This window comes from Myotis myotis, unplaced genomic scaffold (genome assembly GCF_014108235.1).
Source record: "Myotis myotis isolate mMyoMyo1 unplaced genomic scaffold, mMyoMyo1.p scaffold_m19_p_6, whole genome shotgun sequence".
Classification (NCBI taxonomy): domain Eukaryota; kingdom Metazoa; phylum Chordata; class Mammalia; order Chiroptera; family Vespertilionidae; genus Myotis; species Myotis myotis.
Window position 1 is genome coordinate 31,172,339 of NW_023416368.1, and position 26,301 is coordinate 31,198,639.

Below are 26,301 nucleotides of genomic sequence, written 5' to 3' on the forward strand. Positions count from 1 at the left end.
GTATGTTTTTTATCAAGGGATTTAAGGGCTCTTTTTTTGTTAAAGAGGTTAGGCCTTTGTATATATTTAAAACATATTTTTCTTAGTATAGAGTTTGCCTCTAAACTTATTTATAATGTTTTTGAATCCTCCAAAAGAGTTTTTAAAAAATAAATATATTTTCCTTGATTTCAGAGGGGAAGGGAGAGGAAGAGAGAGAGAGAAACATCAATGATGAGAGAGAATCATTGATTGGCTGCCTCCTGCATGTTGGACCAAGCCCGCAACCCAGGCATGTGCCCTTGACCAGAATCGAACCTGGCCCTTCAGTCCACAGGCTGATGCTATATCCATTGAGCCAAACCAGCTAGGGCCAAAACAGTTTTAAATTAGTCAAATTGACCTGATTTTTACTTTATAGCTTAGGTTTTGTATCATGCTTACGAATGTTTTCCCTACTCTGAGATTAACATGAATAGTCCCATGTTTTCTTTTAAGTACTTTTATGATTTTTGTTTTATATTTGAATCTTTAATGCACTTATAGTTTATTTGTGTTAAGGAGTGAGGGTAGGAATACAGCTTTCTTTGTATTGCAAATAATGAGCCAGATGCTCCCAGTTATTTTAATTAACCAATCTCCCTCCCTCCCATTGATTTGAATACCACCTTCATTTTGATCTAAATTTCCACAAGCTTTGTGTTTTGAGATTATTGATTCAAAGGTGCACTGTTGTTTTACATGGAGGAGGGTTTTTCCATCCTGAGTTTTCAGCAGGTCTTGTTGTGATATATCTTGTTTGTGATGTTTCTCTTTGAAAACTGAGGTTCTCATACTATGTTATCAGGGTAATGGCATCTTTTCCTGGGTAGTGTATTCTGGAGCTAAGGGAATGCTGCAGAGCTGGCCCAGTTTCTATTTGTGGAGGCCATACCCAGTGACCTCTCTTTTCCTAGACCCCACTTCTAACTTTTGCCACAATACCCATAAGAAGATGGATTTAAAAAAAATCAAAGCCAGTTTTGTGTCTGAACCTGGACTAAGTGAGTTGAGCCCCCACCTCCCCAACTCCTCACCTTCCCAGACAGACATTGAGTCTGTAGTTGAGAAGAGTCTGCCCTTGTTTCATGAGGCCATCGTTCCCCCCTGTGGCCTGTGCTCCTTAGGAACCATTTGTTTTCAGAAAGAAAATGTTTAGATTCCTGGGCGCACAGCCTTCTGCAAGCAACTGGAACCAGGACTTGCTTTGAATCTGTTGAAGGAATTCAAAAAAAAGCATTGCTGCTCTTTGCCCCATTGTTCCCTGACTTTAATCCGTGAATGATTTAGGATTAGACTGTTCAACCTGCTTCTCAAACTCTATTCTTGTCACCATTGTTTGAGCTCTTAAATTAATGAGGGGGATCCCCACTGTGCGTTTGAGGAATGGCGTATGCGAGGGAAACTCTCGGATTGTCATTAAATCATCACAATAATAGGTCAGTACTGTGCATATCCAGATTAAGTTATTTGCCCAGTTACGTACTAATAATCGCAGTGCTGGGGGTTGAACCAATGTCTGTTCCACGCCAAAGTCTGTGTGCTTTTCCTTGTACCAAACTGCCTAACAGGGACAAGTTTTCAGGTTTTGGTGGCAGATGAAAAGGATTCTTTCTATTCTTTCTCTTTAGTTATAAAAATCTCCTTTAATTAAAACATTTCATTAATCTAATTAATAGATGCATTGCCAATACATTTGCTTCTTTTTAAAAATTAAGACTACTTTTTGAGCAGTTTTAGGTTCACAGCAAGGTTAAGGGGAAGGTACAGAGATTTTCCATGTACCTCTGCCCTATACATGCATATCTTACCCTTATTCTCAACATCCCAGATTATTCTCTTAAATTCAGACTTATGAGGAATAATAATTTTATGCATGTTTAAAGTCACTATTTTTAAGGGTGCAATTTGATGAATTTTGACAAATGCATAGTGTCATGTAATCACCATTCTAAAATATAGAGTATTTTAGGGAGAGAACCAAGATGGCGGCATAGGTTAACCGGAGTTTGCTGCCTCGAACAACCACTTCAAAAGTGAAACTAAAAGACTGAACGGACATCACCCAGAACCACAGGAACACTAGCTGAGTGGAAGTCCTACAACTAGGAGGAAAGAGAAACGCATACCGACACTCAGAGGAGGCGCAGTGCTGAAGTCAAATACTGAGGTGTGGAGTGCATGCAGAGCGGGCTGGCGGCGGAGGGCGCGGTTGGCGTTTTCAATCGGGAGGGAGTCGCAGACTCTGAGCTCCAGATCCGGGCGAGTCTTTAGGGACCCTGACTCAAACGGGAGAAACGGGACTGTCTGGCTTTTGTCGGAGCGAGTGCAGCTTTCTCTCCGAGGTTTGCAGTGGTTGCTGGGACTCAGAGAGGCAGAGCCCCTGGGGACAGGACTGAGAGCAGCCATAACTGCTCTCTCTGGCCCACCCTGTTTGATCCCATGCGACCCGCCCCGCCCAAGCCCTGCACAGAGGCATTTGCCGGATAGCCTCAGGCAAACGCCAGATTAGCACCTCCCTAGAGGACAGAAGTTCTCTCACTGCAGACACAGCTGATTCTCACAGCCACTTGGCCTGGAGGTCAAATCCCCCCTAGTATTAGCTACAACAATCAAGGCTTAGCTACAAGACTGCCCACAAAGACCACTAGGGGGTGCACCAAGAAAGCATAACAAAATGCAGAGACAAAGAAACAGGACAAAATTGTCAATGGAAGATATAGAGTTCAGAACCACACTTTTAAGGTCTCTCAAGAACTGTCTAGAAGCTGCTGATAAACTTAATGAGATCCTCAACAAATCTAATGAGACCCTCGATGTTATGATAAAGAACCAACTAGAAATTAAGCATACACCGACTGAAATAAAGAATACTATACAGACTCCCAACAGCAGACCAGAGGAGCGCAAGAATCAAGTCAAAGATTTGAAATACGAAGAAGCAAAAAACACCCAACCGGAAAAGCAAAATGAAAAAAGAATCCGAAAATACGAAGATAGTGTAAGGAGCCTCTGGGACAGCTTCAAGCGTACCAACATCCAAACTATAGGGTGCCAGAAGAATAGAGAGACCAAGATATTGAAAACCTATTTGAAGAAATAATGACAGAAAACTTCCCCCACCTGGTGAAAGAAATAGACTTACAGGTCCAGGAAGCGCAGAGAACCCCAAACAAAAGGAATCCAAAGAGGACCACACCAAGACACATCATAATTAAAATGCCAAGAGCAAAAGACAAAGAGAGAATCTTAAAAGCAGCAAGAGAAAGACAGTCAGTTACCTACAAGGGAGTGCCCATACGACTGTCAGCTGATTTCTCAACAGAAACTTTGCAGGCCAGGAGGGAGTGGCAAGAAATATTCAAAGTGATGAATACCAAGAACCTACAACCAAGACTACTTTATCCAGCAAAGCTATCATTCAGAATTGAAGGTCAGATAAAGAGCTTCCCAGATAAGGAAAAGCTAAAGGAGTTCATCACCACCAAACCAGGATTATATGAAATGCTGAAAGGTATCCTTTAAGAAGAGGAAGAGGAAGAAAAAGGTAAAGATACAAATTATGAACAACAAATATGCATCTATCAACAAGTGAATCTAAGAATCAAGTGAATAAATAATCTGATGAACAGAATGAACTGGTGATTATAATAGAATCAGGGACATAGAAAGGGAATGGACTGACTATTCTTGGGGGGTAAAGGGGTGTGGGAGATGCAGGAAGAGACTGTACAAAAATCGTGCACCTATGGATGAGGACAGTGGTTGGGGAGTGAGGGCCGAGGGTGGGGCGGGAACTGGGAGGAGGGGAGTTATGGGGGGGGAAAAAGAGGAACAAATGTAATAATCTGAACAATAAAGATTTAATTAAAAAAAATATATAGAGTATTTTAATCACTCCAAAAATTTCCCTTGTGCTATTTTGTAGTCAAGCCATTTCTTCCACTCCCAACCCCTGGCAACTATTTCTGATTTCTGTCCTTGTACTTTTGTCTTTTCTAGAATGTCATATAAATGGAATCATGCTGTAGGTAGCCTCTTGAGCTTGCCTTCTTTCTCTTAGCATAATGCTTTGAGATGCATCCATGTTGTTGCATTTATCAGGAGTTCATTCCTTTTTATTGCAAGTAATATTCCATTATATGGATGTACTATAATTTATTTATCCATTCACCAGTTGATGGACATTTGGGTGTTCAGTTTTTGGCTATTACAAATAAAGCTGCTTTGAACTCATACTTCCAGATTCATTTATAGATCTTTGTATGGACAAATATTTTAATTTCTCTTGGGAAAATACCCAGGAGTAGGATTGCCCAGGTTGTATGGTAAGTATATGCTTAGCTTTATAAGAAATTGCTAAACATTTTTTAAAAGATGGCTGTACTATTATGTATTTCCATCAGCAATGGACGAGAGTTCCAGTTACTTTACAGTTTCCCCACTACTTGTATTATCTATTTTTAAACATTCTAGTAGATATGTAGTGATATCACACTGCGGTTTTAATTTGCATTTCTTTAATGACTAATGAGGTTGAGCATCTTTTCATGTGCTTATTTGCCATCTGTATATCTTCTTTGGTAAAGCCTCTGTTCAGATCTCTCCCCATTTAAAAAATTGGGTTATTATTGATTTGTAAGAATTCTTTATATATTATAGATACAAGTCTTTTTATCATATATATATGTGTGTATATATATATATATATATATACATATATATATTGCAAATATATGTCTTGTCTTTTCATTTTCTTAGCAGTATCTTTGGGAGAGCTGAAGTTTTTAATTTTATGAAGTTTTTTTATGTTACAATTTATGTATTTTGTGTTCTATCTAAAAAATCGTTGCATAATCTAAGATCACATGATTTTCTTCTATACTTTCTCCTAGAAATTTCAAAGTTTTAAGTTTTACATTTAGGTCTATGATCTATTTTGAGGTAAAAAAAAATGGTATGTGAAGGGGGCAAGGTTCATTTATTTTACATTTGAATGTCCATTTTTCCCCCCACAGCATTTACTGGAAACATTCTTTTTTCTCCACTGAATTACATTGACACCTTTGTTCTAAACAATTGACAGTATGTGTGTTGGTCTATTTATGTACTCTATTCTGTTCCTTGTATCTATTTGTCTATCTTTATAGTAATACCATGTTGCCTGAATTACTAACTTTACTGTAAGTCTTGAAATCAGGTAGTGTGAGTCCTCCAATTTTGTTCTTCAATGCTGTTTTGGCTGTTGTAAGTTATTTGCATGCCCATATAAGTTTTAGAATCAGTTTGCCTATTTCTACAGAAAAGCTTATGGGGACTGGTAGGGATTGTGTTGAATTTTTAGATCAATTAGGGGGAATTGATATATTAGCAATACTAAATCTTCTGATTCATGAACACACTATATAGCTCCATTTATTTAGGCCTTCTTTAATTTCTTAGCAATGTTTTATAGTTTTCAGTGTATAGGTCTTGCATGTCGTTTGCTAGGTTTAATCCTAGGTATTTCATAGTTTTTTGATGCTATTGTAAATGTTTTCTTTTAAAATTCAAATTTCTGATCATTTATTGTTAATATGTAGAATATAATTGGTGAGAAACCTTATTTAATGGAGAAAGAGAGGTCAGGTTGATGATGGCTTCATTCTTTTCTGGAAAACATGTGCAGAAGATGACTCAGGGCCCCAGGCTGATACTTCAGGGAGGTATTTAGGGTTCCCTTCTAGGGTGTTATCTCCTCCACTAAACTGGCTCCATGATCTCAGGCATTATCCATCTGTGTCCTTGGCACAGCCTGTATGTGACGCAGAGTAGGTGAGAGTAAAAGTTTTCATGAATGAGAGATATTTTTAAAGAAGAAATAACCTCATGGAGATTTAATACTGACCATTTCTATTATCCATAGTTGTTTTCCAATGCTTTCAGCATTCATACATGTGGTTTTGCATGGTTGTTGTGAGGATATGTCTTACATCATATCCTGTATTGATCACTAATGTACATCGACCCTAGAACATTTAGTTCAGCTCACAAGTCCAATATTGAATGAATCCAGTTGTCATTCTAGGGAGTTAGACGGGTTGTAAACCACTTAGATTAAAAAAAAACAAACCTGGTATTAAACCATAAACTATCATTCATGCATTAACTCATTAATTTATTAATCCACTCATCCAACACACTTCCATTGAGTTACTAATTGCCAGCCATTAGGTTAGATGTTAGAGCCACAAAGACTAATATGAGCCGGACTCTTCCCCAAGGTGCTCCAGACTAGGCGGAGGGGAGTTAGATGTTACAGTGGACTCTGTAAGTACCACATGGAGGTATGGGCAAGACACTTTATGAACACGGAAAGGGGCAAGGGGCTGCGGAAAGCTTTTTTGCAGGAGCTGAGGCCTGAGCTGTCTCCAAGGTCAAACGCAAGTTGTCCATGGGAGTGAACATCCAGAAACTGGTTTAGATGACTGCAGGAGAGAACTGGCTCACACCATCTGATGGCCCTTAGAGTAATTTGTACTGTGCTTCCCTGGGTCATCACCAAAGGCATTAATGATGATATAAGCAGGATTGTCTAAATCCAGCTTCCTTGTGTTTTAGATAAAGCACTTTATATAAATTATCTTGTCTTTTTAAATTGTTTAAAATTTTTAATATATTTTTATTGATTTCAGAGAGGAAGGGAGAGGGAGAGAGATAGAAACATCAAGGATGAGAAAGAATCATTGATCAGCTGCCTCCTACACATCTACTGGGGATCAAGCCCACAACCTGGGCATGTGCCCTTGGCTGGAATTGAACTCGGGACCCTTCAGTCCGCAGGCCCGATGCTCTATCCACTGATCCAAATCAGCTAGGGCTATATTATCTTATCTTGATAACAACTCTGGAAGTTCTAATGTTGGAGAAAAGTGAGATTCAGTGAGATTGAGTGGCTTACCCAGCTAAGTGGTAGCATGAGGGCTTGGATTGAGGTCTGGCGGACTCAAAGCTTATGCTTTTGAGCTCAGTGATGATAATAAATAGCAGATCCCAGTTGCTGAGCACTTAGCATGTGCCAAGCATTGGGCTAAGTGATTTACATTTATTATCTCATAGGATTTTCAAAATTGTAATTATCCTCATTTACACATGACGAAATTGGATCTTGGGTTATGTCACCTATTCATTATGTTTTAGTTACCAATTTCTGCATCACAAATTACCCTAACCTTGGTGGCTTAACACAGCAAATGTTCGTTATCTCACAGTGTCTGTGGGCAGGAATCCCAGAGTGGCTTAGCTGGGTTGTCCTGGACAAATGTCTCATAAAGGTGCAGTGAGCTGTTGGTTAGTGTTGCAGTTACCTCCAAGCTTGTTTGGGGAGGATCTGCCTCTAAGCTCACCCTTGTGGTTACTTGTAGGCCTTACTTCCTCACCCTGTGGCCTCTCAATAAGCTGCTTGCTTGCCCTCCTGACATGGCAGCTGGCTTCCCCCATAGGAAGTGATTCTACTACAGAAAGAGGTTGAGAGAGCACGCCTGAGATGGCAGCTGTAGTATTTTTGTAACCTACTCTCAAAGGGATGTCCCATCGCTTCTGCTGTATTTTATTTGCTAGATACGAGTCACTAAGTCTAGCTCACACTCACAGGGAGGGGAATTAAGTTATATGACTTGAATGGAGGAATATCAAAGAATTTGTGATGTATCTTTAAAGCACAGATAGTAAATAGCTGAGCTGAGATTTAAGCCAAGGATGACAGACTACAGACCCTGTGCTTTTTAACTGTACTATTATATTATCTCAAAATTTCACAAAAGCATTTTAGCTGGATGCTATGTGGAAAGAAACCCAATTCCTGCCTTCTGGGAACTTAATTTTAGGAGGTCCCTCTGAGAGAATATGATAGAAATATGTAAGTAGCCAAATAAGTGGAGAAAGAGGAGGAGTTAGGAGATCATTGGGCTAGTTGGCAGAGCAGCCACAGGAATTCCAGGGGCAGCCTCGGTTGGTTGGGCTTTCCTGAATTCAGTCCAGATAGGCTTGCTGACAGAGCTGACTGAGAAACAAGGTGGTGGAGAGAGATTGCATTGTTCTCAGCAATTCTCAGCAGTGAACCTGTTCGCCAGCCAAGCCCTCTCCCTTAAAGAAGTAGGATTCTGCCTTGAGATAGCTGCAGAGGCTAATAAGGAAGTTTTTTTCTGAGCCATAAATGCCCCATCATACTGACACATTCAAGCCGGAACAGCTAATGGCATCGTCTGGGCTCCCACACATTCACTGCCCAGCACTTTCCCTGAGGCCAGGTTGCTATGGGCAACCAGAGGCTGTCTCCCAGCTGCTGGAAACACTCCTACCTCTGTCTTGTTCAGATTGCAGTGGAGAAATGACGTTCCAGGAAGATGCAAATGTACCTTTTGGAGATGTACTGAGCCTGGCACTTTTCACTGTAATTTCAGTTCAGCTGACATCTCTGTTTAAAAATGACACCATGCCCTGGCCAGTGGCTCAGTTGGAGCATCGTCTGGTACACCAAAAGGCTGTGAGGTCACTTCCTGGTCAGGGCACATACTTAGGTTGTGGGTTTGGTCCCTGACTGGGGCATGTGTGAGAGACAACCAATTGATGTTTCTATCTCCCTCTCCCTGTCTCTCTCTTTTCTCTCCCTCCCTTCCTACCCCTTTCTCTCTCTCTCTCGCTCTCTCTCTCTCTCTCTCTCTCTCTCTCTCTCAACAACAAAACAAACAAACAAACAAAACACAAAGAAAAAAGAAAAAAAATCAATAAACATCCTCTGGTGAGGATTAAAAAACAAAAAGACACCAAAAAGCCATTTGGGCTGAAAGTGGGTGTGGGCTGTGTTGCTTTCAGTAAGTGGTATCAGAAACAAGGCTGTTGGCATGGTGGGTAGGATGATGTGTCACCTGGGCCTGGCCCCTGGGTTGGCCCTGCTCCTCTTCCATATTGACCCTTTAAATGGACTCAGGCCACACCTGGAAAGCACACTGAGGTCTTGAAAAAGCCCCATCATCACCCCTGGAATCAGTGGTGGTGCTCACTCTCCCATTCATAGATCATGTGTCCTTTTCTACCATGTATTGGGAGTCTGTTTTTTAGCAGTTGCTTTAATAGTAGTGGCAACAGTAATGCTGTTGGTGTTGATGTAATAAAGCCCATACTTAGTATGTGCTATTTAGCAAGCACTGTGCTAAGTACTTAATATCATTTAAGCCTTTTGACACTCACAGGAGAGACATTCTATTATCCTGATATTATAGGTAATGAAAGTGAGACACAGCAAGGGTACGTGCCTTGCCAATGGTCACACAGCTATTTGGCGATGATATTTGACGCCAGGTGTGCCTGACTCCAAAGCCCATTTCCCATCCTCTCTTCCCCAGTCTTGTTCTTTCCCATTGCTGGTTCTCTCCCCCACTATCTCTGCACCTTGGCTGTCAGTCCTTGCCTGGAGCACCTGTTGCTCAGGAACCTGCTGGGACAAGTCTTCTGTCTCCACCTCGACATGCTCCTTCGGATGAATTTTTGGTGTTAGCCCTGCGGCCCCACGCACCAGGGTAAGAGAGAGTCTCATTTCCTGCCCTGGCCCGAGGGACCGACTGGCTGGGCCTGCCTTCTGCCCAGCTCACCGGTCATGGAAGAGAGTTTGGACACACACTCTACTCTTGCCTGATGAAAAAAGTGTGCAGAGCCCAGGTTGTTATGCTCATCTTAGGGGAGTGTTTAATGACTATGGGGTTAGGGTTAGGGTCTTGGTCCACAATGCGCTGGAAAGCTCTGCTGTTTACCTACTGCTCCTTTCCCTGGCTGGTCTCTGATACCTAATGGCTCTCAGACACAGCACTGCTGTCATATCATGAGGAGGGACCAACATGCCTTCACTCCCAGAGTCTTACTGGTAAAGTCAGAATCATCTATGTGAAAGGGAGCATTTTATATTTATTTAAAAACCATTGTTATGCTGGGAGTGAAATGTCCTTCCTAAGGAATCAGGTAGTCTTTCCATGGTCTCACTCACTAATCTCCATAAAGTAAATGGCCATTTGACTTTCCAAAATGAGCTTGTTTTCCTTGGGAATTATTCAGTAACCATCCCCCCACGCACAGTTGAATCTGCTCACCCATATTCTGTCAACCAGAACTCTCCATTCACCAAAACTTCTGCAGCCTTCAACACAGTGTCAGCTGAGACCTGGGGCGTGGGGTGGGGTGCCCTGAGAGACGCCCAAGTGCATTGCAATTCTTGAGCATGATTAAATCATAATTGTTAGCCTGGTTCTTTAGTTTATTGTGATTTCCATATGACCACTGGTATGTCTTAACTCAGGGTTACCTTGAAGGATAAATGTTAAAAGTAGGGATCATTAAATAGGCTGATTTGATTCAGTAATTGCTATTAAAGGCATTACAATTATTTAGTAAATTGGGATTTAGGGGTGTTGGGGAAAGAAACAAACATGTCTATTGAACTCCTTGGGACCGAGTTTTTCTGAAAATGTAAAATGAGGGCTTGCAATTAGAGAATGGTTCAGGGCTCTTCTTGCCCTGCTATCTTGTGGTCTTAAATAACTAGAGTTTTATAGTTTCAGAGATGTAATGCATATAGACCTTGGCAAGTACTCCTTTTTGTCTAATCGGTTGCTAAGATCAGGTATCTATGGAAACAATCATTCATTAATATTCCAGACAGGAATTTTTTTCTTTTTATTGTGCACAATTACATGATGATGAGTGTAGTGTTCCTTGTATGATGGCTTTTTGCAAGAGCTGTCATAGAACCTGGATTTTTTTATACTTAGGAGACAAGCAGAAAGATACTTCTCTCTGCTTTGGGCTACCTCCACATTTTCAGAAATTGATGGCCTAGTCCACAAAACCTCATAATTACTCTTCCCAGTTCATTGCACAAGTTTTGAATATTAAAAGTCTTCTCTCGCCAGTGGTTTTATGAGTTCAAAGGCAAGTTTATTTCGAAAACCTTGTCCTGTATTATTTTTGTCTTTCTACTCATGTTTGATTGGCACATTGAAATTTTTGTATTTCTATAATTCTGTTTCTGTGTACTATGAAAACTCTCAGAGATGGGTGCTGGATTTTCTTCAATGTGAATGTATCCCTGGTGGAAGGTGGTTTCTGGGGATGGTCAGCTTTCCTGAAAGCTTTGCCTTTTTAATTTACAGCTTGTATAAAGAATAAAACCTTTCTTCTGATAATTGAGTCAAAAGATGGAAAAAGCTCTCTTTCTCTTTTTATTTTGTTTTTCCTCAGCGTTTCCAAAATTGTAATCTGGTGTCTAATATGTCTTAACCCAAGAAAATGACTTTCTGGCCTGTGTATTTTCCCCCTTAACTGTGTATTCCTTTCATTAACCTCTTTGAATGTGCTATTTGCTATCCATTCATTCTCTATTCTAAATAAATATTTGAGTTCTTGCTTTGACATAGCACCATAAGGCCCTAGGATTATCTTGGTGACTGAGGTAGATAAATTTCCTGTCCTGGCAGGACTCACTGCTTAGGAGGGGAGAAAGGGTCCTCAGATAGTTGAAGTACAATGATGGTCAGTTTTAATGGAAGAACACAGGGCATGTGTGATCTCAAAGACGAAGAAGTGACATGTACTGAGACCTGGAAGAAGCGTGTGAAAGCAGAGGGATCAGAAGGGGGAGGAATGTTTCAAAGAGAGGGAACAGCATATGTGAGGGTGTTGGATGCCTGAGGTCACTGGGGTGGTGGGGGGGAGGAATCTTAATACTGGTCTGATTCTCACTGAGCTCCCCAAATTATATTTCAAAGAAAATCTTTGCAATAATTTGACTTCATTTTAGCTTTACCAACTCAAAACTAGAAGGACAATGCAAGTTCTAGGTATGTTTATGAATGCAGGGCAAGTCATTTGGCCCTGGATGGCTTGGGCATTGTCTGAAGTTTATGGAGAGGCTGTGTCCATTAACACCCCCTTAAACTGTTCATGCATGCCTTTCTAAGAGAATAATTACAGGTGGGAAGCAGTGTAGAATTCAGCTTCCCTCTGAAAAAGGGCTTCTCTTGACACAGAGCATGGGCCCTCTGTGCCTAAGCACAAAGGAAAGTCAAGTGGAGAATATTTATTTCCAGAAGCAGCTACAGATCTAAGCCTGAACTGTGTCCTGGGTTCCTTCAGGATGTTCCAGAAGTCAGAACTAAATTCCGAGTTGTTGAACATCGGTCACCCATTTGGCCCCATACAGCTGTGAACTAACTCTGATGACCAGTGATGGCCTACACGGGCAGTGGGTGAGCCTGAATCTGGAAACTTGGGGCAAACAGGCTTGATATTTTGAGCAATGGTTGTCCTCTCCTCATAGTGCAGATAATGTTCACCTGAGGGATGTACTTCTGTGAACTCACACAGATTTTGTGATTACTTCTCTCCCCAAAAATAAATTGTGGAGAAGTAAAGAGCACTACAATAATTCATAATGGCAAAAATTGTCACTGGCACATCACCAGGAAATCCCTGTGGTTTATGGGTTAAAACAATGGTTATCAAAGTATGAATCTTGGAACAGCAGCAGTATCAACCGGGAACTTGTTAGAAATGCAGATTCTCAGTCTCACTCCAGACCTACTGCGTTAGAAACTCTGGGCAGGACCCAGCAATTTGTGTTTCAACAAACCCTCAAGGTGATTCTGATGGATGTTGAAGTTTGAGAACCACTGGAATAAATAAGACAGTCTACAGGCAATGAGAAAATCCTGTGACTTATATTGATTAGTTGCTTGTGACTACCACCCCATTCTCTTGGAGCCCAGCTGGTGTGGGTCAGTGGTTGAACATCGACCCATGAACCAGGAGGTTATTGGTTTGTTAAGATAAGGGTAACTGCCTGCATTGTGGGCTCGATCCCCAGTGGGGGCGTGCAGGAGGCAGTCAATTGATGTTTCTATCTCTCTTCCTCTTTCTGTAAAATCAACAAAAAATGTTTGTTTTTTTTAAAAAAGAAAGTATCTTGTGAGTGAAAGTGATGTCATTATGAGGACAGCCATGAATTTGCACAAATTATTAAAATATTTAACATATTGTTAACTTTGATACCTTATTTTTTCTTGTTAATAACACATAACAAAAGTCACAACAAGGATACCACAGTTAACTACTGCAGTTCTATTACTGTGGTCAGAAAAATGGCTTTTATTTATTTATATTATACCTTATACCAGGGGTGGGGAATCTCCGGCCCAGGGGCTGTACAATGCCAGAGAAATAATTTGGTCTGGCCCTGCCAAGGCATTAGGGGTGAGTTAATGAAATGTTTGACCACATATAGCAGGCTAATTTTTAAGTTGATAATTTTGAATGACCTGCAAATGATGTTATAAATATCCAAATGGCCCTTGGCAGAAAAAAGGTTCCCCACCCCTGCCCTACACTAAGAAATATGCTTGAATTGCTCTTCAAGAGACACATATATGTGTATATGACCAGGACAAATATTTCATGCAATAACACCCTTACTATATTTTATGTGCTGTTTATTAAAAGTATGCTTGTTGCAATCCATTAAATTGATCCTATGACCCACTATTGAAACATGACCTGCATTTGGAAAAACATGGATGTGGTGAGCTGTCTTTGCATGGACCCTGTCTCTAGACCAGGAGAGGGATGGTCTGGCCTCATCTCTGTATCAGGTAGACTTGACTTTTAGTCCCTGTTCTGCCACTCTTAGCTGTGTGACCTTGGACAGTTTAGTTCTCTGAGCTTTACTTTTCTTACCTGTCAATGGAGTTGATAATATCTGCTTCACAGAGTTGTGACAGGGAATGACAACATATTTCATACAATGGCTGGCAGTGGTAGCTACCACCTTACTTTGAAATGGTACTGTTAGCACTGTTTTTAGATCATCATCAGTTACATACATTTTTGTGGTAACCACCTAAAGCAGTGCTTCACAAATATTTTCCATACTGCAATGAATAAGTACTCCCTGTAGTCTATGCATTCAGAAATACTTTAAAAATAATTTTATTTTAAAAATGCATCTGAGTTCTACACTCTATTCTAAAATATACCCAAATTTTGATACATATTTTAGAATATTTTGTTTTAATATAAAATTTCGTCTCCCTGCCCCAAATCCTTGGGGGTACTGAAACTGCAGAAGATGCCACTGACCACATGTACTGTAAACATAGACCTTAAGGTTGTGTTTCTGTGGGAAGTTGCTCATTAGACTTTTTTTGAATAGTCATGCCTGTTGGTGATTAGAGGCAGCATCTTCATATATCTGGCTCTGTAAACTGGCATCTCAGGTCACCCATGGACCCTGGGCAGTTAGCAAATGTGGAAGCACCAGGGATTGATCACCCATGAATCCGATGTTGGGGAGACCCAGCTAATGTTCACTTGTCTTTCTGGAGGTCATGATTGTGGTCGGTGGCCAGGCACCCAAGGCGATCCGCAGTGTGGAGTGCTATGATTTCGAGGAGGACCGATGGGACCAGATTGCTGAGCTTCCTTCCAGGAGGTGCAGAGCAGGTGAGCAGCATTGCTGCCGCGTGCGCAGCTGCCTTCGCCGCGTGCCTTTGCTTGGTGCCTGAGTCCTGCTTTGCTCCTTATTTCCCCAAACTTCTGTGCATTTGCAGACTCTCTTTCTTTTCCTTCCCACCTGCCCAGTTTCTAGCTATACCTTCTGAGGTCAGTTCTTACGTGTTTAGGGACTTCAGCTAAAATTCAAGTATTTGCTTGAATCAAACAAAATTAAAAAAGGAAATATGAAAAAAATCCAATGAGTCCCATAATGACTTCCAAATATCTAAGGTTGGAGATCACCTTCTGTGGTGAGTTATTCACATGCCTGAGACGATCTCAGTGTGTCTTGGTTTCCTGTGCCTCAGGTGTGGTGTTCATGGCTGGCCACGTGTATGCTGTGGGCGGGTTTAACGGCTCACTGCGTGTGCGGACAGTGGATGTGTATGACGGTGTGAAGGACCAGTGGACGTCCATTGCCAGCATGCAGGAACGCCGGAGCACGCTGGGGGCAGCCGTGCTCAATGACCTGCTCTACGCCGTGGGAGGCTTTGATGGCAGTACTGGTAGGTCCTGGACACAGTCCCCACCTGTCCCAGCCTAGGACACACCCTCCATATAACCCTGGTTTGCTCAGCCAGTTCTTGGGCCAACCCTTCTGTCCATCCATACTTACTTCCCCAAGAACATACCCGTCCTTTCTCCCAGCTTGGGTGCCAGAACCAGGCTTTCCTACACAAAGAACATGTAACTGCCCACATGCTGTTATTTCTAGGGCTCTAGGAAGGACCCCATAGTCAGAAGAGGGCCCTTTCTCCTTTCCAGTGACTGGGAACCATTCATTCAGAAGATGAGACTTAGAAAGAGAGCGTGCTTACCTGGAAGGCATCTCTCTGTACCTGAACCCTCTGTTGGACAGATGAGGGAGCTAAGGTTCAGCCATAGGAAGAGACCTGGCTCAGGACACAGTCTGAAGCCCCACAGTCTGAATCTTTACAAGTTATGCCACTGCAGGAACGTCCCCTTGCTCCTGGTTGTTATCTAGCTTCAAAGTTAGAATCAGAAACTATTAGTGGACACGGACTTGGAGAAGTTATCTCATTTCTCCTCATATCTCCAGGTGGAGTCTCTGTAGGCAATACCTCTATTAAAATAAAATGATACCCTTTGGCCCCCAGGGATGTGAAAACAAATATTTTTCACTTCTCTGAATTTTCATGTGTGTCTTTACAAGTTGGTGACCTTTACCAGCCTTCTCTTTGCCTCACTCCGGTAACTCCAGCATTTGTAGTGCCTTTGGGGCTGCCGGCAGTAACAGGACCTGGGAATAAAGAGAACAAATGGGTGCAGGACATTGTGGTGTTGGTTTTTTTTTGTTTTTTTTTGTTTTTTTTTTAGAATTCTTTTAGGATTTTCTTTTGGTCGTAATTAGAAAAACTGAGTAAATTGTGGCTTAAAAAATGAGAGATTTTGTATTACTCATGAAACAAGAAGTCTAGAGGCTGGCAGTTGCTGACTTGGTCCAGTTGCTCAAAGATATTGGGGCCAAGTTCTATAAGAGTCTCTTGGCCGTATCCTCATGGTCACAGATGGCCATTACAGTTCCAGCCAATATGTTTGTGTTCCAGGTACAAAAAAGCAGGAGGGCTATTTCAGAAATCCCCATCAGACTTCTGGGTAGGTCACATTGATTCGGTTACCCCTAGTTGCAAGGGAGTTTGGGAAGGCAAGTGTTCAGCTTTTCAGCCTCTAAGGTAGATGAAAAGGGATAGGAGTGTGGGAATAGGTAGGTGTTCAGTGAAGCAGCCTCAGGTGTTTATTCCATTCTGTAGATTTAACAATTTATGTTTGCAAAGCAGTTCAGTTATAACCCCTGACCTTGCAGATGTGTTTCGGGCAGGTGCCATGGGCTGCAGAGTGCGGCAGAGGTGGTGCTGAGCCATACACCCAGGTCTGCACTCTTTCCCACCTCAGTTTCTCAGCACAGCAAGGTGAGGCTTGGTGCCATAGAAATCTCACAAATCTCTTATCTCCCAGGCCTAGCATCGGTGGAAGCGTACAGCTACAAGACCAACGAGTGGTTCTTCGTGGCCCCAATGAATACACGGCGGAGCAGTGTGGGTGTGGGTGTCGTGGAGGGTAAGGAGCAACAGCGAGTATGGCCCGACCTGGGCCTTCTCCTGGTTCTCTGGCTCTATTCCTTTCACTACTGCTCTGAGTCAGGTACTGGTATCCTAATTTAACAGATGAGGAAAGTGAAACTCAGAAGTGAAGCTACTGGCACAAAAAAATAAGCAAGTGAACTAGGAGGAACCTAGAAGGGAAATGCCTACTTATCACTTTGGCCATTTGTTAATAGCTTTGTTACATGTTGGGAAGGGGAGAAGGGTGGGGGATCCAGAATCAATATGTAGAGGGGATGAGAGTTAACTCTTTAATTAATTTTGTCCTCACGTTGAACATTAACAGAGCCTGAGTGAGGTGGGCACCTCTTCCCAGGTCTGATTAGGCCCTGCAGGGCAGGTTGTTTGTAGAGTCCTGCTCTATCAGGAAAGGTGTGTGGGGTGATGTGGGAGGGAGTGGGGAGGTGTGGAGCCTAGTTAGACAGTACGTTGAAATTTGTAAATGGCTTTCACATCCAATTACTCACCCCCCATCCCAAACCCTTTTAAGGAGAAGGTGAGATTTAGATTTCCTCCATTCTGGCCAACTGAGTCCCAGAGGGGTGATTTGCCTCTTGTGAGTAAATAGCACAGTGAGTCCTTGAACTCAGGTCTAACTTCTAACCCAGAGCTCTTTCCACTGTGCTACTCCTGCAGACCATTAGAAAATGCTAATGGGGGTTTTTACAAATCTATGTGAATTAAAGCCTAGCATATTATTTGGGCTAAAACGTTATACTTTGCAAAACAACACTGGTTTGTTAGCTGTCCCAAGGTGGATTGAGCTGTAATATCTGTGCATTCAGATATCTGCATTTTCTCTCTCTCTCACGGGCACACACAAGACCACAGAGCACTCTGGGGAGAGTGTAATTTGCAGTGAATTAGACATCAATAGAAGGATTCTATTTTCTCACTGCATTTCTCAGTCTGTACAGTATTGTGTAGTTTAAATTTTCATTTTATTCTAAGTCCTGGTCAAGTCATCTTAGCGAGCGGAAGGATTTTATCCTCTGCAAAGATAAATTATTTCTTGCAATCTCATCCTCCTAGTGGAACAGAAATTGATTTGTCTGCCAAGTCTAAGTGCTTTGTCTAGCCACCTTCCCATTTCACCCCTTGTTTCTTAGCCAGGAGTATCAAACAATCAAGTAAGGGTTTAAATAGCATATCCCTGTTAATAGATTCAAGGAGAAACTTTCAGTGGGTATTTTTCAGCTGACACAGGGTTGGACTGGTTGATGGGGATTAGAGAGGAGGTACCTTCATGGTTGTAATTTCAAATACTCCCTTTGACAAAGGCTTTTGTGAGCATGTTCTATTATGTGGAAGAAGGCTGTCTTGCCGCATACCCTGTGGGCAGTTGTTCACCTTGTCCATCCTGAGTCAGAAGCTCTTTTGGCTGTGAGTCATCCTGGGCAGCAGAGTCCTTAAAGGGAGGATCTATAGTGGATTCGGCTTCACTGTGGCCTTGTCGATGCAGCTCTCCACATGGTCTCCACGTAGCTCCTCCCTCTCATTATCTCCTAACCATGGCTATGCAGGCTGAATGACACCAGAAAAAAAACAAAGAATGGAGATCAGGATCATTTGCTACTGGCTGCTTAGAAGAATTCCTACTTGGGAAAAGGGAGAGTGAGGCTCAGAGATTAGGCAGAAGTTCCCAATAGAGTGGAGATCAAGTGTTTTGGAGAAATAGGTTTCTAGGAGATCACTTGGGCCGCTCCTGCCTCTTACCTGGGGTTGCCCTCCAGAGCTCCTTGTCTCCCCCACACCCCAGGTCTTTCTCCTCCCTGAGATTAGGCTTTGATGAGTGGCGGGCAGCTGGGTGAGCAGGTGGTTGTGTCCGAGCCAGCACACACTGAGAAAGTGGCCTGGACCCCAGAGGAGCTGCTGAGTCAGTTTTCTCTCGGGCAGAACTGGGGAGGAGGTGTTCCTTTTTATAGAAGGGCCAGTTGAGAAGACTCTAGGGCAGAAAACAAAACCAGGCTCAAGGATAGAAGAAAAAAACTATTGAACATATTTGAGTCTCTGCAGGGCAGTTGGTGGTAGAATCCTGATACAGCAAGAGTCCTGATGCTAGAAATCATTTTGAGCCTGAGAATCAATCTAACATAAAATAATGGCAGATTTTCACTTACTAGTTGTACTCTTGGTATTTCTCTATTAAGAAAGCACATGTTGACAAAAATATTTTAAGTAACTCTGTTAAGTAGATTTTCATCTGGTGGTGTTTACTTAGTCTACTAGAGGCCCCGTGCACGAAATTCGTGCACTGGAGGGGAGGGAGTGTCCCTCAGCCCAGCCTGCACCCTCTCCAATCTGGGACTGCTGGCTCCCTACCACTCGCCTGCCTGCCTGCCTGATTGCCCCTAACCGCTTCTGCCTGCCTTCCTGATCACCCCCTAACCATTCCCCTGCCAGCCTGATCGATGTCTAACTGCTCCCCTGCCAGCCCGATCACCCCCAACTGCCCTCCGCTGCCGGCCTGGTCGCCCCCAACTGCCCTCTCCTTCCAGCTTGGTCACCCCAAACTGCCCTCCCCTGCTGGCCTGGTCATCCTTATCTGCCCTCCCATGCTGGCCTCATCGCCCACAACTGCCCTCCCCTGCCGGCCATCTTGTGATGACATGGGGGCGGCCATCTTATGACCACATGGGGCAGCCATCTTATGTGAGGGCATGATGGTCAATTTGCATATTACCTCTTTATTATATAGGCTAGTTAGTGTTTAAGATCTTTGTTATAACTCCAAGGTCCCCCATAGGTTTGGGGTCTGCAGGTAAGCTAGGATTCCCCATCACACACACACACACACACACACACACACACACGACCCTCCTACTTCATTCTAAGACTACATGTTCAGCCCAAAATGTTTCAACCCCTGCTCTGGGAGAAGTCAAATAATTTACTTTTCCCAACCTCAATCTCAACCCAGGCAGAAATGATGTTCTTAGGTAACAGCTTATGATATTTTTATTTTACCAGTAGGTGATTTTGCTTCAGGGCTCAGAGATCACAAGGGAGTGTGCAGACTCATTCTAGCCGTGTCAGCCCAGCATGCACACCAAGCCCTCCATTCACGTGCTCCACCTGTGAGAGTTGTGGACAGAGCACAAACCATGGCTAAGACAGAGTTTGGGTTCTCACCAAAGAATAATTTCCCATATTTGTTCTGTCTGCCTGTAGCTGCGGCCCTCTAGTTTTCCTCTCTCAGTACCTCATTCTGGAGAATACTTAACATGGTTCACCAGTAAGAACATGCTGGGCTCTTGCAGTGCTGGGCCATAGCTTTGAGCTGTGAGGAGCTCAGTATGTATGGGCAGTAGAAGTCTGAGATGTGAATGATGCTTATCCTGGCTGGGGAGTAAGTTGGTCCCACGGAGGAAAGGGGTCCTGAGCTCTGATGCAGGTGAGGGTGGAGTTACAGTCACACTCTGGTTTCACGCCAGCATCCAAGCACCATCCTCAGCTATTTTGTTTGTTCCAGGAAAGCTCTATGCTGTTGGGGGTTACGATGGGGCTTCCCGCCAGTGCCTGAGCACCGTGGAGCAGTACAACCCAGCGACCAATGAGTGGACATACGTGGCGGACATGAGCACCCGCCGCAGTGGCGCAGGTACGGGGGGAGCCTCAGGGTGCAGGCTCTGTCTGATCTGCTCACAGGTGGGTCTGGAGACCAGCAACATCCTATCTTTTAACCTCCTTCTTCTTTCCTTTCAGAGTACATAACCCCAGTTATTCTTTCCCTGGGGATTACTTTGCTAGAAAATGGATGAGATAATATTCTTTTCATCATCATCCCTTCATCCCTTCCATTTCTGTTGGGATGCCTGTATCTCATGAAAGTAAGGCTTGGTATGTGCCAGGCTCTGTCCTAATGACTTTCTATGACTCAGTTTATTTAATCCTCACCACAGCCCTATGAGGTAGACACAATATCAATTTCACTTAACAGTAAGTCAGCTGGGGACTGAGCAATTTGCTCAAGGTTATATCCTTAGGAACTGGCCGAGTCAGGATTCCCACTCAGACCTATCTTACTTCAAAGTTAAGCTTTTTTGACCTCCAAATTATTAACATCTCATTCTTACAAAGCAGTAGGACAAGCACAGCTATCCCGTCTTCAGTGGAAAAGCTAAAGCTTGCCTGTCTTGAGGGTTGAAAGCCAATCTGTTAGAGTTCATACTTGGAGATAAACTTAGGTCACCGCAGCTCACGTTCCCTTCTTCACGCCTCCCCCACCTGGGAAGAGAAGGACTCCCCACTTTCACTTCCTGTGGGAAGACTAGGAGCTGTGTGGCCCTTCGGGATTTTTCAGGAAGTGGAGCAACATTCCCTTCTTCCTGTTTTGTCTACCTCATCGTCTTAGAGGCTCAAAGGAGAGGACCTGAGAGGCCTGGAGCGTGGGCACTGGATTTCTGTCCCAGTTCCTGTGGGGAGTGGGGACCGATGACCAACCTGGGCCTGGCGGGGAGGTGGTGTGACTTCTGGGAAGGGAAGCAACGATCGGGCATTTTCCCCACAATGTTAAGCCTTTCTCTTTTGTGAATTTATGAAGATTGATTTGTGATCTCATTTTAAAGTACTTCCTCAGTGAAGTACTTTAGGATCATAAAATTCAGTATTCCACACCTATGACCACTTCCTCAGCATTCGTTAAAAAGTATGCCATGCTAATATTTTAAAGAATCTTTGGTGTTCACTGGTCAGCAAAGAAAAGCTGTATGATTCCACTCAGGCAGCGCTATGGTTGGCATGCAGTTTTCAGGGAGCTTGTCTCTGCTGATCCCCACGGGCTGGCACTTCCCGAACATGCAGCAACGGTGCAAGTCAGGAGGCTGGGCTGGGCCTGCCCGGTCTGCTCCAGCTGCTGTGGGCCTCGGGCAGGTCCTTTCCCTCTGGCCTCCGGTTCCTGACATGTGAAATGAGTGGGTTGTAGTGGATGTTCCCTTGGGGCCAATTCAGTTCACCAGTCCCATGGTTCTTCTGCCTTACAGAGTTCTTCTAATGATTTTGGTTTATAGAGTCTTGATAGAGTCTTCTTTGTTCTTCCTAAAAATCCTCAAAGTGATTTGAGGGTGAGAGCAAGTGTTTAAGCCCAAGGAAGTAGGGACAGCTCAGCAGGGGTGAGCAGCACCCACTGAAACATGTGGAGCTGTGAGCACAGACCTGCCTTAGGATTTCGGGCTCAGCTGCGGACAGAGCTGACTTGGAGGCCACATGGCTCTGTCTGCCAGGCTGCTCAGGGCTGCTGCTGAGTGGCAATCACTTGGGCCGCTCCTGCCTCTCACCTGGTTGGGAGCCCTGGATGGTTACAGCGCTGCTGCCTGTGTTCTGGGGAAGCAGTGACCTTGATTTAGGCACTGGTCTCACCTCTGGAGTTGGGAGCCCACCATGCGGTTGTGGGTAGTCTTTGGTGGCTGAGGACCCGGAGGCCCTGCCCTCTGGTTGCCCGAGGCCCTTTGTGGTGCCAGGAGCTCCTGTGGCTGTAGGTTCAGGAAGCCTCTGCCTGACAGTTACAGAGGCGATGGCAAAAGGGCAGTGTGCCCTGAGCCTGGAAGGTGCCTGCCTCCTCAGGCACGGGCAACGCCAGCAGATGGCTGTGGGGAAAAGGCCATTTTTGGTCCCGGCGTGTGTCAGTTCCTGCTGCGTGTGGAGGGGAAGGTGTGGAACACTGAATTTTATGATCCTAAGCCAGTTTCACCCATTTTCATCTCACTACACACAAACTAATTACTAAAATTCTGCGGCACACCAAAAAATTTATTTTTTGCTGATCAGCAAAAAATAGGTATAATTTTGATTCATTCACACGAAATGGCTATTGTTGTGTTTTTTATTTGACAGTCTAAGGGGAAAGAGATCAGTACCCCGACTATAGTCAAATAATGCCTGTTTTAAAATTACTGCGGCACACCAGTTGAAAATCCCTGTCCTAAGCCCGTTAGATAGTCATTGCTGATATAACACTACCATCTGCTGTCGGTTTAGGGCAACTGCAAGGAGCCACTAGACAACCAGCATAATTGCTGAAGGAGATTTTATGTATTTTGTCATTCAAACAATATTTGTTAAGAGCCTACCTTCAGGCACAGGGAAACGTGGTAAGTCCTGGGTCTGTGGGTTTAAAACCTGGCTGCACCTCCCCAACATGTGAGGTACTTTTTCTGATTCCCGCCCAGGTCTCTGGGAGTGAAGCCCTGTAGTCCGCTGGTTCAGCTGCAGCGTGTCCGGAGGAGTCCGTGGGGCAGTAGACCACTGATCTAGTCCAGCCCCCTTACAATGGGGTGTGAGAGACTTGGCCAGGACCCGGTGTCCCAGCCACCAGGTTGTTCTTCCTAGGGTACTGTGCCACCCTCCTCCTCTCTGGCTTTGATTTTCTTGACTTGTATTAAAGGATTTTTGTTTTATATTGTTAATCCTCACCTGAGGATTTTTTCCCATTGTTTTTTAGAGAGAGTGGAAGGAGGAGAGACAGAAACATCAATGTGAGAGAGACACATGGATTGGTTGCCTCTCCACGTGCCCACGTGCCCACGTGCCCACGTGCCCACATGCCCACGTGCCCAGACCAGGGCCGGGGGTTAAGTCTGCAACCAAGTTCAGCCCTGACCAGAACTGAACCCAGGACCATTCGGTCTGCAGGCCACTGCTCTAGCCACTGAGCCAAACTGGCCAGGGCTATATTAAACATTTTTTAAGGGTTATACTAAAACTTGTGAATGATGCAATTCTAGCACTCAGCTGAGGCCTATCAACACTGAGTGATTTGATGCCCTTCCCTGCCATCTAGAGGAGAACGGGGGTGGGGGGAGTGGAGAAGGGCTTCTGCTTCCAGACTAGCTGGGAGGTCTCAATAATGACCTCAGCACACCCACTGTGTGGCTGGGTTCCTCTTTAACTCTTTCTGTCCAATGGCTGATAAAGGGCTGAGTAATAAAAGTAATACAGCAGTGAAGGAAAACTAGGCGAAAGGAGAAGAAAAACGATTTTACCACTCAGAAATAACTCCTTTTAATGCTGTGTTCTTTCAGTGCAGGGGTCCTCAAACTTTTTAAATAGGGGGTCAGTTCACTGTCCCTCAGACCATTGGAGGGCCAGACTATAGTTTAAAAAAAAACAACTATGAACAAATTCCTATGCACACTGCACATATCTTAAAGCAAAACAAAACGGGAACAAATACAATATTTGTATTTGCATGTGGCCCGCGGGCCGTAGTTTGAGGACCCCTGTTTCAGTGCCTCCCCCCTTTTTTGTATATAAACCCCCACTTATTTACACTTACATACACATATTATGTATATGCACACATAAAATATGTTTTTGTTTTTTTAAGTAGAAATGGGGTCATATTTGCTTTTTATTTTGATGTTTAAAGGCTGACAATCATATGAGGCGGCAGGTTATCATATTTGTTTTCCAGATGAGGACACTGAGGTACAAGGGAACAAACCAGCACTCCCATGTCACCCTGCTGGTGGCAGCTGCTGGGACTGGACACCAGGCCTCCTGGTTTCTGGTCACTACAGCCAGCCTGAGGCGGGACACTGTGTTCTGCCTTTCAGGGGTTGGGGTTCTCAGCGGACAGCTGTATGCCACAGGTGGGCACGATGGGCCCTTGGTGAGGAAGAGCGTTGAGGTTTATGACCCTGGAACAAACACCTGGAAGCAGGTGGCAGACATGAACATGTGCCGACGCAATGCAGGTAATGTGACTGCTCTCTCTGTCTCCCTCGGGTTGTGGTCTTTTTCTCCCTGCAAACCCTGGCCCTACAGACTCCCAGGCTGGGGCTGAGCTGTCTCATGAACAGGGAGTGTCCATTTGCTGGTGGGCTCTGGGTGAGGGGAGGGAGAGCTTGGAATCCCAAAAGCTAGCCACAGGGTCCCCGCTGAGATGCACTGAGAGGGAAGGGTGATGACTCTCAGTGCACAGAGATGGACATAGAACAGCCCTCTGGTTGCCATCGATGCTTTGAGGACATGACTGGACAATGGCACTTGGTTTTATCTTTTCTTTGCCAGGACCTGGCTCTGAGAACCTCCAACTTCCCGCCTGAAACCAGTCTGCTTCCTTTCAGGGGAACCTGTGAAGGGATTTATGATTCATTCTCCAATAGAGCCACTTCCCTTACTCCCTTCTTTGTATTTCCTGTCTTTCCTTGCCTACCCTTTTCCTTTCTTACAGAAATGATTTTCCTTAGAGCAGCGGCTCTCAACCTGTGGGTCGCGACCCCTTTGGTGGTTGAACAACCCTTTCACAGGGGTCGCCTAAGACCATCCTGCATATCAGTTATTTACATTATGATTCATAACAGTAGCAATATTACAGTTATGAAGTAGCAACGAAAATAATTTTATGGTTGGGTCACAACATGAGGAACTGTATTTAAAGGGCCAGAAGGTTGAGAACCACTGCCTTAGAGTGTTTAGGTTTTTCTTCCTGGAGCTCAAGACTCCTATTAAACTGTTTTATTTTAGAACTTTGCCCTTTGGGCCATGTCCTGTGTATGTGATTCTACTTTAAGCCTCCTTACTCTCTAAAAGGTTGGCTTAGCCCAGCTTCCCAGGTTAGAAAGACAAACAGGTGACTTCCAGGCAGGTTTATTTCCTTTAACTCAAATGACCTGTTTGTTAAACCCATTTGTAGCTGACTTGTTGAAACTGTAAACAGAGAGCTTATTAATTTGCTCATTGTCTAAGCCTGCTGTGATATAACTTGTCCTTTAAGCCACCTGGCTGAGGAATTACAGAATCCGCAAGACAGCTAGTCTATCTGCAGTCTGAGAATTAAATTTAGATGTAAATGTGTATATGTACACACATTCACATATAGATATTTCTGTTTTTTATAACAGAAATCAAATCACTCTGTAATAGTGTTTGATAACCTGCCTTTTTAATTCACTTTACAATCTTTCATGAATATCTTATAAATATATTTATGATATTATTTAAATGCCCATATCATAATTTAACTAATTTATTATGGGACATTTTAGAGTATTTCCACCCTTTCTATAAGTAATGCTTTGGTTATTATAAATTGTCCTTCTAGTTAATCAATGCATACATCTAAAATTACTTTTTAGAATAAAAGGCCAGAAATGCACTTTTGAGTCAGAGGGGGCACATGTGCTTTCGACGCCACCTGGGAAGAAGGTGCAGTATTTGAGAGGATCTTCACCAATACTGATAGTTACTACTTTTTGAGCATCATCAGCCTCTTATTCTAATTTTAAAAAATGCACAGTATATTAGACTATGGCCTTTTAAAGACTTGATGAGCAAGAATTATATTTTTCTATGTTGAGTTCCCGCTCATGACACCCTGCCCCCAGACCAGCTCCCTCTGAGAGGAGGGTGAGTGAAGTGCCACATCCCTGGGAGCAGTGTGTGGACTTAGACCCCAGGAATGTGAAGGGGTCAGAGACACCACCATTAGCTGCACACGGTATGAATATAATAGGGTTGATCAGGGGAAAGCTTTCAAGCAGAGTGGAAGCAGGGTGCGTGAAATCCCTTGAGCTGTCTCATCCTGCAGCTCAGGCTGGGCATGAGTTGTGCGTGCACCGGTGGCCAACACTCCGGTGGATGGGCC

At 43.8% G+C, this 26,301-nt stretch overlaps 1 protein-coding gene across 3 annotated transcripts in view; it reads left to right on the forward strand.

Moving 5' to 3' along the window:
- The window catches only part of KLHL3 (kelch like family member 3), a 111,553-nt gene that overhangs the window by 77,449 nt on the left and 7,803 nt on the right, over positions 1 to 26,301 (forward strand). For 2 of the 3 annotated variants that reach the window (XM_036314093.1, XM_036314095.1), the window contains 5 exons: positions 14,424 to 14,541; positions 14,901 to 15,098; positions 16,570 to 16,671; positions 20,188 to 20,316; positions 24,269 to 24,409. In XM_036314093.1, coding sequence (XP_036169986.1) covers positions 14,424 to 14,541; positions 14,901 to 15,098; positions 16,570 to 16,671; positions 20,188 to 20,316; positions 24,269 to 24,409 — 688 coding nt within the window. The remainder of the gene's footprint in view (positions 1 to 14,423; positions 14,542 to 14,900; positions 15,099 to 16,569; positions 16,672 to 20,187; positions 20,317 to 24,268; positions 24,410 to 26,301) is intronic. The other variant, XM_036314094.1, reaches the window with a different exon arrangement.